The 16,513-nt window shown below is 38.0% G+C and overlaps 1 protein-coding gene across 1 annotated transcript in view; it reads right to left on the bottom strand.

The window, feature by feature from the left end:
• Positions 1-526: 526 nt before the first annotated feature.
• Positions 527-16,513, bottom strand: part of LOC106138444 (hemicentin-2) — a 124,912-nt gene continuing 108,925 nt past the window's right edge. Inside the window, exons 12-19 of the mRNA XM_060949984.1 lie at positions 16,176-16,337; positions 14,992-15,126; positions 8,903-9,076; positions 7,561-7,707; positions 6,225-6,330; positions 5,353-5,495; positions 3,686-3,801; positions 527-652 (exon numbers count right to left, since the gene is read on the bottom strand). Of these exons, the coding sequence (XP_060805967.1) occupies positions 638-652; positions 3,686-3,801; positions 5,353-5,495; positions 6,225-6,330; positions 7,561-7,707; positions 8,903-9,076; positions 14,992-15,126; positions 16,176-16,337 (998 nt within the window). The 3' untranslated portion in view covers positions 527-637. The remainder of the gene's footprint in view (positions 653-3,685; positions 3,802-5,352; positions 5,496-6,224; positions 6,331-7,560; positions 7,708-8,902; positions 9,077-14,991; positions 15,127-16,175; positions 16,338-16,513) is intronic.

Here is a 16,513-nt window from a genome sequence, read left to right as displayed (position 1 = left end):
ATACTTTTATTTTTTTTTCGTACTTTCTGAAATATGGACCGATATTTTTCTTTTAACGTTTTTAAATATCCTTTAGTTGAGTACACTTAACAGTTATATTTATGCAGTTGAATTAAAAGTCACCCTGTATAAAATGATAAATAAATAAAAAAAATGTGTCGTGTAGTTCTCGGCATCAATATAAGAAAGAACAGAATCTTCGATGGCTCAGTCCTCTAGACTCCCTTCCTAGTGAAAGGCGGTCACCCTTGTGCCGCGTGGTTCCCGACAACAATACAAAAAAGAATAGGACCGCTCCATCTCGTTCTCATGGATGTCGTAAAAGGCGACTAAGGTTTAGATTTATACATGAATTTATGAATAAATGAATGAATGAAAATATATAAAATAAGTTTGTTAGGCCAATCTCTCCGACGTATTTAACACATTTAAATCCCTACTTACAAAATAAAATTTTATTATTTTTTGAAATGAAATCGTTACACATTAATTTATTTAAAAGTCCATACTACAGTTTTGCGCCGCGGTGCGACCCGTGCGTAGTGTGCGCGTACCTTTATTCTTAAATATAGATACATCTTTGGCATTTGAGAATTTACATTAATATTGTATTTACAGCGTCCAAGTCGTCTCTTTGCTATCTTTGCGGCATCTGAAATAGAAATTGTAATTATTTAACAGTGATTTGATTAAATTTCCATTTTGGTAATTACAATACCGATTTGTTTGTTTGCTAGATTGAAATGTATAAATCAGGGGCGAGGAAAATTTTACGCCAATTATGATTGGAAAGTCTAAGCGTGGTTTTTCTTTGTTTTTTAAGTTGAATATTAACGTATACGTAGGAAGGCTTCTGTGGCGCAGCGGTAATACGCTTGTCTGTGACACCGGAGGTCCCGGGTTCGAATCCCGGCCCAGGCCAGAAAGAGTTCTTTTCTCATCACGCCCTGATAAGAAAAGAACTCTTTCTGGCCTGGGTCTTGGATGTTTATCTATATAAGTATTTATTATAAAATATAGTATCGTTGAGTTATTATCTCGTAACACAAGTCTCGAACTCACTTCGAGGCTAACTCAATCTGTGTAATTTGACCTGTATACTCGTATATTTATTTATATATTATTGAAGGACTAACGGATAGTGTTATAAACTTGTGATTCTTATTTAGGCGATGGGCTAGCGACCTGTCACTATTTGAATCTCAATTCTATCATCAAGCTAAACAGCTGAACGTGGCCTATCAGTATTTATAAGTCTGTTGGCTATGTCTACCCCACAAGGGATATAAACGTGACTATATGTATGTGTACTATTGAGGTGCATAATAATAAAGTATTGTTAGTACCGTATGGTTCTCGACACTTTAGAATAGGATCACTTCATCTCTTTCCCATTGAAAACGTAAAAGGCGACTGTGGGAAAAGGCGCATATTAATCTATACTAATATTATAAAGCTTAACAGTTTGTTTGTTAGTTTGAACGCGCTAACCTCAGGAACTACTGGTTCAAATTAAAAAAATCTTTTTGTGTTAAATAGACCTTATTTATCGAGGAAGGCTCGCTGCAACTATTATAAGCGAAGAAATAATGGAAATGGAAGGAAAAATTATTAATTCTTGAGGGCTTCAATGATGCCCAAAATAACTATTCCAGGCGGACGAAGTCGCAGGCACAGCTGGTTTAACTAAAGCGACTCCCGTCTTACCATCGCAAATTGTAAAATAATCTTAGCAGGAGACGCTGATATAAAACATAGTGAGAATATGTTATGGCGAAATCTCTACGTCACAAGTCACAACAACCAATTACGCGACGGTATCAGCCAATAACAGTGAAGAGTCTGAATCGCGCAAGCAAAGTTTTCACGGATTGGAGCATATATACAACCTCCGACACAACATCGTCGGAGCCGCGGTTCCCCAGGCACAAAACCTAGCTTGGCGGAAGATCTTCTTTAGTGACTATTCCTGGGTGCATTTCTATAGTGACCATTCACGGGTATTTTTTATATCTGGGACAACCATTTTAATAATATTCTTTTGTATTGACCTCCCGTTCCTACTATTCCTACTATTTATAAATGCGAAAGTTACTCTGTCTATCATGAGAGATCGTGGCAAGTGGAAAGAGGTAGTCTCTGCCTACCCCTCCGGTAAAGAGGTGTGATATGTACTCTGTCAATCTGTCTGTTACGCTTTCACGTCTAAAGCACTCAACCGATTTTGATGAAATTCGGTACAGATATAGAGTAGACCCTGAGATAAGCGATGTATTACGAAAAAGAAACCACGCGGTCATAGACGCGGGTAATTGTTAGTTCTAAATATACCAGACAGTTTGTGAACTATTCCGATAGTTAGATAAACCAGTTAACATGCTATTACTGATTCTATCTATAAATATCAGATCTCCACTGGGTATTCCCAAAGGTCTGGATCGGTAAATTATAAATATGCAGTTTGATAGATCAAACTGGAATACTTATTTATATTTACTAAGTGGTTGCCTTGTGGTTCTTGGGACCAATAAAAAAAAGATTAGGACCACTCCATCCCGTTCCCATAGATGTCGACTAAGGGATAGGCTTTTCAACTTGGGATTCTTCTTTTAGGCGATGGGCTAGCAACCTGTCACTATTTGGATCCCAATTCTAACATTAAGCCAAACAGCTGAACGTGGCCTATCAGTCTTGAAAAGACTGTTGGCTCTGTCTATCCCGCAAGGGTTAGAGACGTGATGCTATGTATGTATGTACCTATGTACTTAGTATTTTTTCAAACTGATGTTCATAACTTCGGAAATAGTCATTGGTACATGGCCCAAGTGGGATTCGAACCTGTGCCTTTATGCGTAGCACACATTCAAACCGGACGCCTTACCGATTCGACCACCGACGCTTATCTATATAAGTATTACATACATACTTACATATGGTCACGTCTATATCCCTTGCGGGGTAGACAGAGCCAACAGTCTTGAAAAGACTGAATGGCCACGTTCAGCTATTTGGCTAAACGATAATATATAAGTATTTATTATAAAATATAGTGTAGTTGAGTTAGTATCTCGTAACACGAGTTTCGAACTAACTTCGAGGCTAACCCGATCTGCGTAATTAGTTCCGTATTTATTATTATTATTATATCTTATTAATGATAAACATCCAAGACACAGCTGCAAATCAGATAAAGTTCGTTTCTCATCATGCCCTGGCCGGGATTCGAACCTGGGAGTTCCAGTGTCACAGACAAGCGGATTAACGCTGCGCTACAAAAGCCGGCCGTAGATCAATGGATCTACACATTTCAATCTAGCAAATCCATTGTATTGTAATTACCATGATTAATTTACCATGATGACAATAAGAAGAAGAATTCATACATACATACCTACATATGGTCACGTCTATATTCCTAGCGGTGTAGACAGAGCTAACAGTCTTGCAAAGACTGAATGGCCACGTTCAGCTATTTGGCTAAATGATAGAATTGAGATTCAAATGGTACAGGTTGCTAGCCCATCGCCTAAAAAAAATCCCAAGTTGGTAAGCCTATCCCTTAGTCACCTTTTACGACATCCATGGGAAAGAGATGGAGTGGTCCTATTCTTTTTTGTATTGGTGCCGGGAACCACACGGCACAAGAAGAATTCCAACAAGACATATATAGTGGATCCATACTTACCATTTCTTCATCAGTAGTGGGTGCGCTATATGATGACTTCCCATCTTTACCAGCCTCCCTGATGGTGTAGGTCTTATTGTCGCTGGACTCCAACACCACTCGGGGGGGTTCGTTGTCTGGACAAAAAGAAATATATTTAGTTTTCTAGAATAAGTAGACCTTACAGAATAGTGACACGAAATACCCAGTTCAAACTATTTGTCCACTATTTTTCTTTCTTTCTTTCTTTCTTTCAAGATTGTGGTCGTGTTCGCTGTCAAGATTTCTTGCCAGACAGATGATGATGTTACGGGGACTAATGCCTGGAGGAAGAATGGACAGTTCCAAGTTTTTGGATTTTGCCAAGTGACCTGAAGACCTTGAGGATGGTGACAGTGTATAAACATATCTTTGTGAAGTTCCTTCCACTATAGATAGAACATTTCCGTAGTCTCTAGTACGATAAAGGAGATTACAGCATCGCCTTTTTGTGGATTTACTTTCGATAGTGATTCGCTCTGAGAGTTCCAACTGGACCTTTGGATCTTGATAAATAAATATATACGGGACAAATTACACAGATTGAGTTAGTCTCGAAGTAAGTTCGAGATTGTGTTACGAGATAATAACTCAACGATACTATATTTTATAGTAAATACTGATATAGATAAACATCCAAGACCCAGGTCAATTTGAGAAAGTCCGTTTCTTATCGGCCTCTATGGCGCAGCGGTAATAGGTACGCTTCCCTGCAACACTGGAGGTCCCGGGTTCGAATCCCGGCCAGGGTATGATGAGAAAAGAACTTTTTCTGATTGGCCTGGGTCTTGGATATTTATCTATATAAGTATTTATTATAAAATATAGTATCGTTGAGTTAGTATCTCGTAAAACAAGTCTCGAACTTACTTCGAGGCTAACTCAATTTGTGTAATTTGTCCCGTATATATTTATTTTATTTATTTATCATGCCCTGGCTGGGATTTGAACAAGACAAGACAAGTGACAACGGTCACAGACAAGCGTACTATCGCAGCGCCACAGTGGCTAGACTAAGGTAGACCTCACAATAAAGATTAATCACCAGGACAGGACACAGCGAATCCAGGCCCCGAAGCATAGTGGCAGGCAATTAGTAAAACGGAAAGATGAGAGAGAGAATGTTAGGACGTACCTACACATACATACATATGGTCACGTCTATATCCCTTGCGGGGTAGACAGAGCTAACAGGCTTGAAAAGACTGAATGGCCACGTTCAGCTATTTGGCTTAATGATAGAATTGAGATTCAAATAGTGACAGGTTGCTAGCCCATCGCCTAACAAAGTATCTCAAGTTTGTAAGCCTATCACTTATTCGCCTTTTACGGCATCCATGGGAAAGAGATGGAATGTTCCTTTTCTTTTTTGTATTGGTGCCGGAAACCACACGGCACAAGGACGTACCTATTGAGATAATAGATAGATAGATAGATAAAACTCTTTATTGCACCATAAGAGTAAAACATACAAAACAACACAAAGTAGATATAGATGGTACAAAGGCGGACTTATCGCTAAAGCAATCTCTTCCAGCCAACCTTTGGGTGGAAGGAAATCAAACAGGAGATTGGCAAGTTTCTCTGGAAGGCATTAAGTTTTTGTGGAGATAATCAATAATTTTGATGCAATCCTGATGGTATCTTACCAGGCTTAGGATTGAGAATGTCAGGTTTCGTCTCCATCTTGTCGGCAGGCGCGGGATATGCTATGAGGTACCTCCGCCCCTGCGCGTCCACTTGGACCACGCTCTGCGATGGTCTTTTGGTGGTAGTGGATGTCTCGTTACGCCTGAGAAATAAATTGGATCAACAAACATACATAAATATATATATATATATGTATGTATCCAACATACACACATATACATATATCATCACGTCTATATCTCTTGCAGGGTAGACAGAGCCAACAGTCTTGAAAAGATTGATAGGCGACTTTTAATTTAGGCTTAATTGGACGATGGGTATCCAATATACATACATATAATCACGTCTATATCCCTTGCGGGGTAGACAGAAGCCACTGTCTTAAAAAGACTGAAAGGCCACGTTCAGATTAAACAGCTGAACGTGGCCTTTCAGTCTTTTGATGATTAATTTACCATGATGACAATAAGAAGAAGAATTCATACATACATACATATGGTTACGTCTATATCCCTTGCGGGGTAGACAGAGGCAATAGTCTTGCAAAGACTGAAAGGCCACGTTCAGCTGTTTAGTTTAATGATAGAATTGGGATTCAAATAGTGACAGTTTGCTAGCCCATCGCCTGAAAGAAGAATCCCAAGCTTATAAGCCTATGCCTTAGTCACCTTTTACGGCATCCATGGGAATGATACGGCCACTCCGTATAATTCCCATGGATGTCGTAAAATGTGACTAAGGCATAAGCTTATAAGCTTGGGATCCTATCCTTTTTTTAATCGGTGCAGGGAACCACGCGGCACAATGGGCATCCAAATCTTTACATATCAACCTCTATAGGAATAAAAACATGAGGTTAGTGTGTACGTACCTTCTCAAAACAAGCACAATGATGGCACCAGTAGCAGTGATGACTGCTGCAAGCCCCGCCAGCGCTGCGGCCGCGGGGAACCTGCTGCTTTCCTGCTCTGTGCTCTCTGTGAGACAAAACGAAAATTGCTTCAATTTCGCCCACAGTGAGAACTGTTAGAATAAGTGAAAACAGAGAGTGTAGTGTAGCGGGAGCGATGATTCGGCTCGACCGCCACCAAAGGGAAGATCTTCCGCCAGGCTAGGTGTGACGCCTGGGGAACCGCGGCTCCGACGATGTTGTGTCGGAGGTTGTATTTATGCTCCAATCCGTGAAATCGCGATTTAGATTATTCGTTGCTATTGGTTGAGCGCGTCAATTTCTTCGCGATGTTTGACAGTTGTTGTTTGATTTGATGTTGTGGCGAGTGGCGTAGAGATGTCGCCACAGCAGTGAGTACGTTAGTTTATTTGTTTTAGATAAAATCTTAGATACACATAAGACATGACACAGCAGATGAAAGAAGAGAATAAGAAGTAGTTCTTATTTTTAATCTACTTGACACAATATACAATGGCCAGGGTGTTCGTTATTGATATTGAAATGAAGGTTTTACAAAAACATGACCTCATAACTTGGTCCGTTCAAACCTGAGGGTCGAGTATTCTCTCGTCGACATTTCTATTCTAAGTTCGGATAATTGTGAAGTTGACGATGTTGAAGAAAATGCTACAGTGCAGTTTGTTACCGCTTCTTCCGCACTGACGCTTTGGAAGCGGCAGTTAACTTAGATTCAAGTTATTTATTTGACGTCAACCAATGTTGTGATACTAAACGATGACAATTATCAAGTGATATTGAAATGTCCAATAATGATAATGGATGAAATGGTACACTATGTTTTCGGTTCGATACAGACTTGCAAAGTCTTTTACTTCGCCGTGGCATTACTCCTGGTAACATCCTCACCTCCTTGGAGAAGAGTAAGTAAGTAAATGCTTTATTGTTCACAAAAGGAGTACATTACAAATAAAAACAAAACAGTACAAAGGCGGGCTTATTCCTAAGTGGGATCTCTTCCAGCCAACCTGACAATAAGAGGATCATATACAAAATTGAGGCAAGGGTGAACAACAGTTCATTTACGAGTATGATGTTTAAGACTTAACAATTATATGCGTACAATACAAATATAAATATTCTAAAAAGAAATTTATTAAGTTTATTTTTGAAGGAATCAAAAGAACAAGAGCTCGAAGAGCGTGTTTTGTTTGACCATGATCCTGGATTGTTGAAGTCAGGGTTTTACACGAAGCGACTCCCGTCTGACCTCCTGGTTCATACACGTAATACTGACCATGTTTGGCGGCGTCTCTGAAGACCAGCTCCCTCAGCAGCACAGGCTCCGAGGCGCCCTTGCTGTTCCTAGCTGTGACCGCCAACACTTCTCCATCAGATAACGTTTCCAGCACAGACCAGCTCACGTTGAGCCAGACGACCAGATCTGTCATGAAAAGAATTGTGATGTTTAAATAATATGTACCCAATCTTGATCAAATTAAGGACGACCAGGATTGGGGTTGGTTTTGGATATGGTGAGTTACATTCATTAGTTAGGTCGGAGTGGTAAGACCTAGACGAACGTATCTTGATCAAATCAAGGACGTCCTGGTAAAGGGTCAGGTCAAAAGTACCCGAAACCGCCGAGCTTGCATGAAGAGAGTTATGAATGTGGATGAAGCGAAGGAAGTATGCAGAGATCGTGGCAAGTGGAAAGAGGTAGTGATTTTATGTATGTATGCATGTACCCGATTTTTCTTAAAGAAATGAAACTTTTCCGAAAAAAAGAGGTGGGAGGCATTATTATGGCTTCTAACTTTTGGGTTTGTAAGCAAGATGGTAATTCTTTGTCCTCATCGTCTTCCTGGTAGTCACGTGTGGTTCCCAGAATCAAAAGAAAAAAAGAATAGGATCTCTTTCCGATGGAAGTCTTAAAAGGCGACTATGGTAGAGGCTTATAAACTTGGGATTCTTCTTTTAGGCGATAGGCTGGCAACCTTTCACTATTTGAATCCCAATTCTATCATTAAGCCAAACAGCTGAACGTGGTTTATCAGCCTTTTCTAGGCGATTAATTCTGTCTACCTCGCAAGATTATATGTATTTGCCCTGGTTGTTTTTTCTGGTGAGAACCCGTGTCTATGAGTGTGTAAATCCGGTAAACACATTAAGATACTATTGTTAGACCTCCATGATTCTTTTAACCAAGCTGACTCTTATACAACTTGGACCATAGACAACAAAATTATGTTATAATGCCCCTCAACCTTATTGGAAAATGTCTGCTTATTGTTAGTGTGCAGTTTTAAAATAATGCAATATTCTTTAAGCTTTAGTCGCTACATACTTGCGAGGAAGACAGAGCCAACAGTCTTGAAAAGACTGATCGGCCACGTTCAGCTATTTGGCTTAATGATAGAATTGAGATCCAAATAGTGAAAGGTTGCTAGCCCATCGCCTAGAAAAAGAATCCCAAGTTTGTAAGCCTATCCCTTAGTCGCCTTTTACGACGTCCATGGGAAATAGATGGAGTGATCCTATTACTTCATTGTATTGGTGCCGGGAACCATACGGCACAGTCGCGAAATATGCCAAAAAAAAATTTAATTCTTGTTGAATTTGCTCAAGCGTACACTTACCCATAAACCCAGCGGAAGTATTGACGAGCACTCTATTTGTGTCTCCAACAGCGTCCAGGGTGAAATGCTGGCTGAGTCCACCGTCATAGCCAGCCATGCAGCGGACGGTGAGATAAGCTTCGTTGTGGCTGATGACGCGAGCTGATGAGCAGTTCCTCGGAGGTGAAGGTCGCGCTGGTGAAGAATAGTTTCTTGTTAGAATACATAGGTATTCAATAATATATACATGGTTCATCATCTCGTACTCATGCATACATACATAAAATCACGCCTCTTTCCCGGAGGGGTAGGCAGAGGCTACCTCTTTCCACTTGCCACGATCTCTGCATACTTCCTTACCTTCATCCACATTCACAACTCTCTTCATGCAAGCTCGGTTTCGGGCACTTTTGACCTGACCCTTTACCAGGACGTCCTTAATTTGATCAAGATATGTTCGTCTAGGTCTTCCCACTTCATGCATTATTTAACATAGCATTATCTAAGACCATTGGGTTAATCAAAGAACGTTTGTGTGGGTACATTATACTGATCTCCTTGGAGAGGAGCCAAGGGTACTCCTTTGACCATGATTCTGGATTGGATAAATCAGATTTCTTACGAAGCTGTTTATAAGTAACAGGTTTCGACGTGCCGTGCCGTGTGGTTCCCGGCACTAATACAAAAAAGAACCACCATCTCTTTCCCATGGATGTCGTAAAAGGCGACTAAGGGATAGGCTTACAAACTTGGGATTCTTTTTATAGGCGATGGGTTAGCAACCTGTCACTATTTGAATCTCAATTCTGTCATTAAGCCAAACAACTGAACGTGGCCATTCAGTCTTTTCAAGACTGTTGGCTCTGTCTACCCCGCAAGGGATATAAACGTGACCATATGTATGTATATCACATCTCTATTCTGCAGTGATTGGAATGCAGACAGGTAATCATGAAACTTGTGGATTATGTATGCAGATAATCCAAGATAGAGAAGAGACTCAAGTCATACGTAAGGGAAGAAGGTTGCTTTAATTTCCAAAATACACATAAAATTAGGCAATTATATGGAAATCATACAATATGTACTTACTTAGTATTTATTATTGTTTCGTTAAGGTACTTTTATACATACATACATATTATCAGGTCTTTATCCCTTGCGGGGTAGACAGAGCCAAAAGTTTTGAAAATACTGATAGGCCCACGTTCAGGTGTTTGGCTAAATGATAGAATTGAGATTAAAATAGTGACAGGTTGCTAGCCCATCGTCTAAAAGGAGCATCCCGAGTTTATAAGCCTATCGCTTAATCGCCTTTAACGACATCCACGGAAAAGTGATGGAGTTATGTAATATTCCTTTTTCTATTGGTACCGGGAACCAAACGCACAACTATTTCGACCAAAATAAAAATAATAAGAAATGGAACTCGGAATTCTGTAATCTACAAAAACGGGTCGTACATTAAAAACCAAATGGGGGGGTGAGTTGTACAAGTTGGCTCGTTACCGTTTCATATTGGTGCGATTTCGCTACCAACTTCACCAGTATTTTACAAGCAACTTTCCAATACTGTCGTGAGTGAAGATACGGCGAGAGTCAATTGTGGTTCGCCAAATTATTTTTGTTATACTAACGTTAGTTACTCATGGGTACATTCAAATTTATTGTATAAAAATACAATTGTATAGCACATTGGCGGACTTAATGCTGGAAGCATTATTTACTAGTTAACCATAGGGTCTGACAGAGAACTTTATGTGGGGTCAAACTAAATAAATATATTAATACATACACAGAATATGAAATAATTATATTAAACAAACATAAAATATACAATAAATAAACATTATTCATAAATAAATAGGTGTAACGGTTACCGAAATGAGTGAAAAGGTTTATAGGTATATAAATACCCTCGCGACTCAAGAGAAATCTGTATACCTGCGATTTAAATAGAAGGACTTGGGGATGTCCTGATGTCTATATGCTAGACAACCCATTTTTGTTATTCTTGTTAAATTCCAATTGTTTTTGTTTTTCTTGTTAAATTCCAATGCTTAAAATTTTATAACTTAACAATTTTTTTTTAACAAAAACGTTAAAAATGCAGCATATAAGCACGTCCTCATATCATCAATATTTACTCCCACCGCGTCACTTACAGCACTGAAATCGGGGAATGTTTTAATTAAGAAAATTATTAATTTACACATTGATTTAGAAGATCGTGTCGCCTATCTGATTCCCGAATATCAGATGAGGTTTGATTAATAGGACGGAGTGGCGGTTTTAAACTTAATTAAGTTTTGGAAGCGTTATGTAAGAACCGAATTAGTTTATGGTTGTTGGATTGTGTTTGGTTATTCTTGTGTTTAGTAAGTGAAAGAGATTATTGAAACATTTGAATTAAAAAGTACATTGATTTTGAGATCTTCATCTTTCATATCGTAGCGGATTCAGCATCCATGGACAGGCAGACACTTTGACTTGACATTTTAGATGAAAGAAGATAAAAAAAGACAATCGAAATTTCGACTAAGACGACAACAAGGCAGCCTTGAACATCCGTAAATTTGGTTTAACCAGACCCTCGGCCCGTTCACATATTTATATTCATTTATTAGCAAACTAATTATTTAATTACATTGGTCTTTAAATGAGGAATTGAGCTTATAATTTAGCAACCATTTACAGGCACGGCATCAGGATGGATCTTTCTGGCGATGGTCCTTATAACATCCTCATTTCTCTAGAGAGGAGCCCAGAAAGCGCTTTTTTGGGTTGTCTAAAGCGGGATTTTACAAGAATTACTAAATAAAGGGGAAAGTATGTATGTATACATACTCGTTCAATACGTGTGGATAATGATACCAAAGAATACTGGCTGGCAGAAAAAAATATAATACGCGGAAAAAGACATCCATTCGAATTTCAGTTATTTTTGCAAGTAAAGGCGGTTTGTTTACATGGATTTTGATTTTCTTAGAGATATAAGAAATTCAAAATTCAAAATTCAAAATTTTTTATTCATTATTATAGGATACTATTATATCGCTTAATAATTGTCGTATGGTTTAACAACTTGGTTGACGTCAAATAAATTACTTAAAAACTAAGTTTACTGCCGCTTCCAAGGCGTCAGTGCAGAAGAAGCGGTAACATAAGACTTACGTACATTTGGTTATATTGTATCACTATTAATTGACTTTTTCTTGACTTTCATTCCTATATATAAAAATCAATGGGATGTACGTGAAAAACTTATGTAAGTGAAGTATTATATACTTAAAAAAGATTGAGTCTCATGTGTATAATTTTAATCATTTGCACGCTACTTCCTACGCATAAAATCCCATTTGTCCAATACCCGTGCCATATGGAATATACATACGTATATGCTAAATTACCACACGTACGTAGGTACTCAAAATCTGTTTTGTGCTGTTTTTTTTGTTTTACTCTTATAGTGCCATAAAGAGTTTTATCTATCTACTGCTGAAACAATTTGGAAAACGTCATAAGATTCTTTTCATTCCGGTAAAAACTATATCTCTAGTTACATTAGGACTTTCGATAAACCTGTATTCTCAAGTAATGTTATAAATTTCCAGATAGTATATTTACCTGTATAATCGTTAAGGAATTCTATAATCACTCTTATCTGTGACACTTAGCACGTACAGTCGCCGTCATAAAACGAGATATAAAAATGCTTTAGCGTAAAACGTGATATTACTAATTTTATAGTCTGCGCCTGTTGTAATTTTCCTGAAAATTCATCTCGTGTAGGTGTATATCTAAAAGTTTAAATTTTAAAATAAAATCTCTTTCTATTAAAACGCATTCCAAATTTGATAACTCTAAGTTTAACAAGTCAAAAACATTTTTATTGCTTTTAGTTCCAGCCGTGTAATAAGAAAAATAAATGGGATTGTTTTTTTAAAGCGATGGGCTAGCAACTATTATTACTACTATACTAGCTATTTGATCTCTATTCCATCATGAAGCCGCTGAGCTGAATGTGGCCTATCAGTCTTTACAAGACTGTCGGCTTTGTCTACCCCGCAAGACATATAGACGTGATTATATGTATGTATGTATACCTAACTTCTCTAAAGAATAGCCCAGGGTTCGCCTTTTGACCGTGCTAAATAAAATACAATTTTTTTATCAAATGTATAAAAATTCACTGCATATTCCGTTGGAGTTAATAAATTTTATCGCATCATATTAAATTGCTCATTGATCGTAAAGTGCAGTCTCAATACCAGTAATTATAGATTTAAAATGAAAAATATGAGCTGAAAATAAGCCATTTTACCGGAAATACGTAAATAAAGTTTCATTTTAAATATCTTGCTAGCCTACGCGAAATTACATTCACGACAATGAGTTGTGCTGAGAAATTGTCGATAAATCTTTATCGATAACATGAAGTTGGTGATCTTGATAACCTGTAATTGCTTTCCAAAGTTTACGATTAATTTGGCGCTATAATTTGCTGTTGAGATGTTAATTGAAAAATTTATGATAAAATTTTAATAAGATTGTTCTGACTTTATTAAAAGACACTTATCTAAGGTATATTTTAGTTTAGTTCAGATTATTTTCATTAAATGACAGTTGCTAAGACAGTTGTGCAGCAAAATTTATATATAATAAACTTGCATATATGCATTTGAAAAAAAGGAGGTTTAGTTTTAAAGAACTACGCATATAAGATGAAGTTCATGTACAGGTTTAAAGACGTTTCAAATCATTAGTGTTCTCATTAATAAAATATAATGAATAGGCAAGGTATAATCGTTGAATTATTTTACATTTATTTCACATAGAAATAAATGTAGAACTAAATAATTAATTGTTAAAGGTTTGAACAATAAACTGCTTTAAAGAACTAAGTAAGAATCTTTTGGCAAATATTTATCAATTGTCTAAAAGAATCATTAAAGTTTTTCTTCAAAAACTCGATATCGATAAGAATTCACGTACCTGCTATCACGTCACTACGCCACGTATAAAGTTAACTCATTAATATTACACAAAGTTGTTTGCTTTGTATCTGCGATTCAAATTTGCGATTGATTAACGACCGTGGTGTAGTGATGGACGATGCTTGCAACTTTCGATTATAGCGAGACTGAATCGATTATTGATCTCTTTTTACTACGCTTTTTATTTATTTATTCTTTATTGTAACAATTACAATTTGTAAAGTACAATAGGCGGACTTAATGCTAATAGCATTAAGTCCGCCTATTTTACTTCGTTTTGCCTGACCCGAAATAGTACCTGAATCTTTATAAACATATACTACATAGGTACATACGTATCGTCACGTCTATATTCCTTGGGGTAGGCAGAGTCAACAGTCCTGAAAAGACTGAAAAGCTACGTTCAGGTATTTGGCTTATTGATAGAATTCAAATTCAAATAGTGACAGGTTGCTAGCACATCGACTAAAAGAAGAATCCTAAGTTTATAAGCCAATCCCTTAGTCACCTTTTACGACATCCATGGGAAAGAGATGGAGTAGTCCTATTCTTTTTTCTATTGGTGCCGGGAACCACACGGCACTTAAAGTCCATTATATTTTTTCCTTCAATGACAGTCGAACTTGGACCCTGTGCTTATTGATACCGTCTTTCCGTTACACCAAAAAATTTATAAAATGAACATAATTACTCCAGCCAAAATAAATTGGAAGAAGCACAATCGCTTCTGCCTGCCTAAGGTGTTGTTGGCGCGGCAGAGTAGCACGCCGTAATCTCCCCCTTTTTGTATACTTGCTTTAAATCTTAGCAGTATCTATACTATAAGGGAAGATTTTCCCTTATGGCGGTCAAGTTCGAAATATCACTCTCGCTCAACATAAAATTATACCGCCTCATTTCCATTTGCCAAGATCTTTTGCACACTTCTTTCGTTTCATCCATATTGTTATTGTAATAAATAGTTCAAAGTTCTTCCTATAATTGTAGGAATTTATATTATATAATTGTTTGTTTTGTTTGTAAAAGCTTATCTTTGGAAATATTGAATCGAACATGAAAATTATTTCACCGTTTTATGTATGTTATGTATGTATGTATGTACTAAAATCATACCAGCCGGAACAATCTGGAAGACGCACGGTCGCTTCTGCCTGCCCACGGAGTTGGTGGCGCGGCAGAGAAGCGCGCCGTAGTCACGCTCGCTCGCGGCGCGGTAGCGGAGTTCGCTCGCCGTGCCACCCGTTGATACTAGAACAAAATTGTTAAGTGCAGCTAAATGATTAATTTACTGGGAATTGACAAGTTACATACATACATACATATGGTCACGTCTATCTCCCTTGCGGGGTAGACAGAGCCAACAGTCTTGAAAAGACTGAATGGCCATGTTCAGCTATTGGGCTTAACGATAGAATTGAGATTCAACTAGTGACAGGTTGCTAGCCCATCGCCTAAAAAAAGAGTCCCAAGTTTCTAAGCCTATCCCTTAGTCACCTTTTACGACATCCATGGGAAAGAGATGGAGTGGTCCTATTCTTTTTGTATTGGTGCCGGGAACCACACGGTACAAGTTTCATAAGATGATAAATGAATAATAAAAAAAGTAGTATATAGGTATGTGGAGAATAAATTTTCACAAAGTAAGCTCGAGACGTGTGTTATGGATTACCTACAACTCAACGATAAATGAAATATCAAAGTCAGAACAATAAGAATGCAAAAAACCAACTTGTTTTCGAAACTAAAAGGGGAAGCACTTAACTTCATTTATCATAAGCATAAAGAAAAAAGCATCGCTGAGCAATCAAGTAATGAAGAAACTCAACATAACTCCGAAAACAGTCATTTACACGGTAAGCTTTGAGCGCCGTGGGTCGAACGGTTAAGGTGCCCAAATAAAAAAGCGCAATGCACAGGGAGGCATCGGGTTCAAAATGATGATAATAAAACCCTGTATGAAAACATCTTTTACAGTTATTTATCTCAGAACCCGCCTGTTTTTCCAAAATTGTTGTCGTAAAAGGCGACTAAGGGATAGGCTTACAAACTTGGGATTCTTTTTTAGGCGATGGGCTAGCAACCTGTCACTATTTGAATCTCAATTCTATCATTAAGCCAAATAGCTGAACGTGGTCATTCAGTCTTTTCAAGACTGTTAGCTCTGTCTACCCCGCAAGGGACATAGACGTGACCATATGTATGTATGTTGAGTAAGTATTCCAATAAGTACAAAAGGTTTAAACTTACTATGTGGCTAGCTGACTTTATACCTTATAATTTTTTTTTTTAATCCTTACCATATCTAGCCGGAGAGACTTGGAAGCTCTCCCCACTATTGTTGAATTGCCAATAGAAAGTGACGTCAGCGGGGTCGGCGCTGACTGTGCAGCGCACGCGCAGAGGCTCGTCGAGGCGCGCGCCAATCAGCAGGGGCGTAGGCTGAGCGCATACTGGAGCATCTATTAGAATTTTTTTTAAATATAATTTTTGGCCGTGTATTTTTACTATTTTCATAGCCGTGTGGTTCCCGGCACCAATAAAAAAAAAGAATAGGACCACTCCACCTCTGTCCCATGGATGTCGTAAAAGGCGACTAAGGGCTTTTAAACTTGGGATTCTTCTTTTAGGCGATGGG

This window comes from Amyelois transitella, chromosome 20 (genome assembly GCF_032362555.1).
Source record: "Amyelois transitella isolate CPQ chromosome 20, ilAmyTran1.1, whole genome shotgun sequence".
NCBI classification, from domain to species: domain Eukaryota; kingdom Metazoa; phylum Arthropoda; class Insecta; order Lepidoptera; family Pyralidae; genus Amyelois; species Amyelois transitella.
This window is presented reverse-complemented; position numbering and strand designations above follow the sequence as displayed.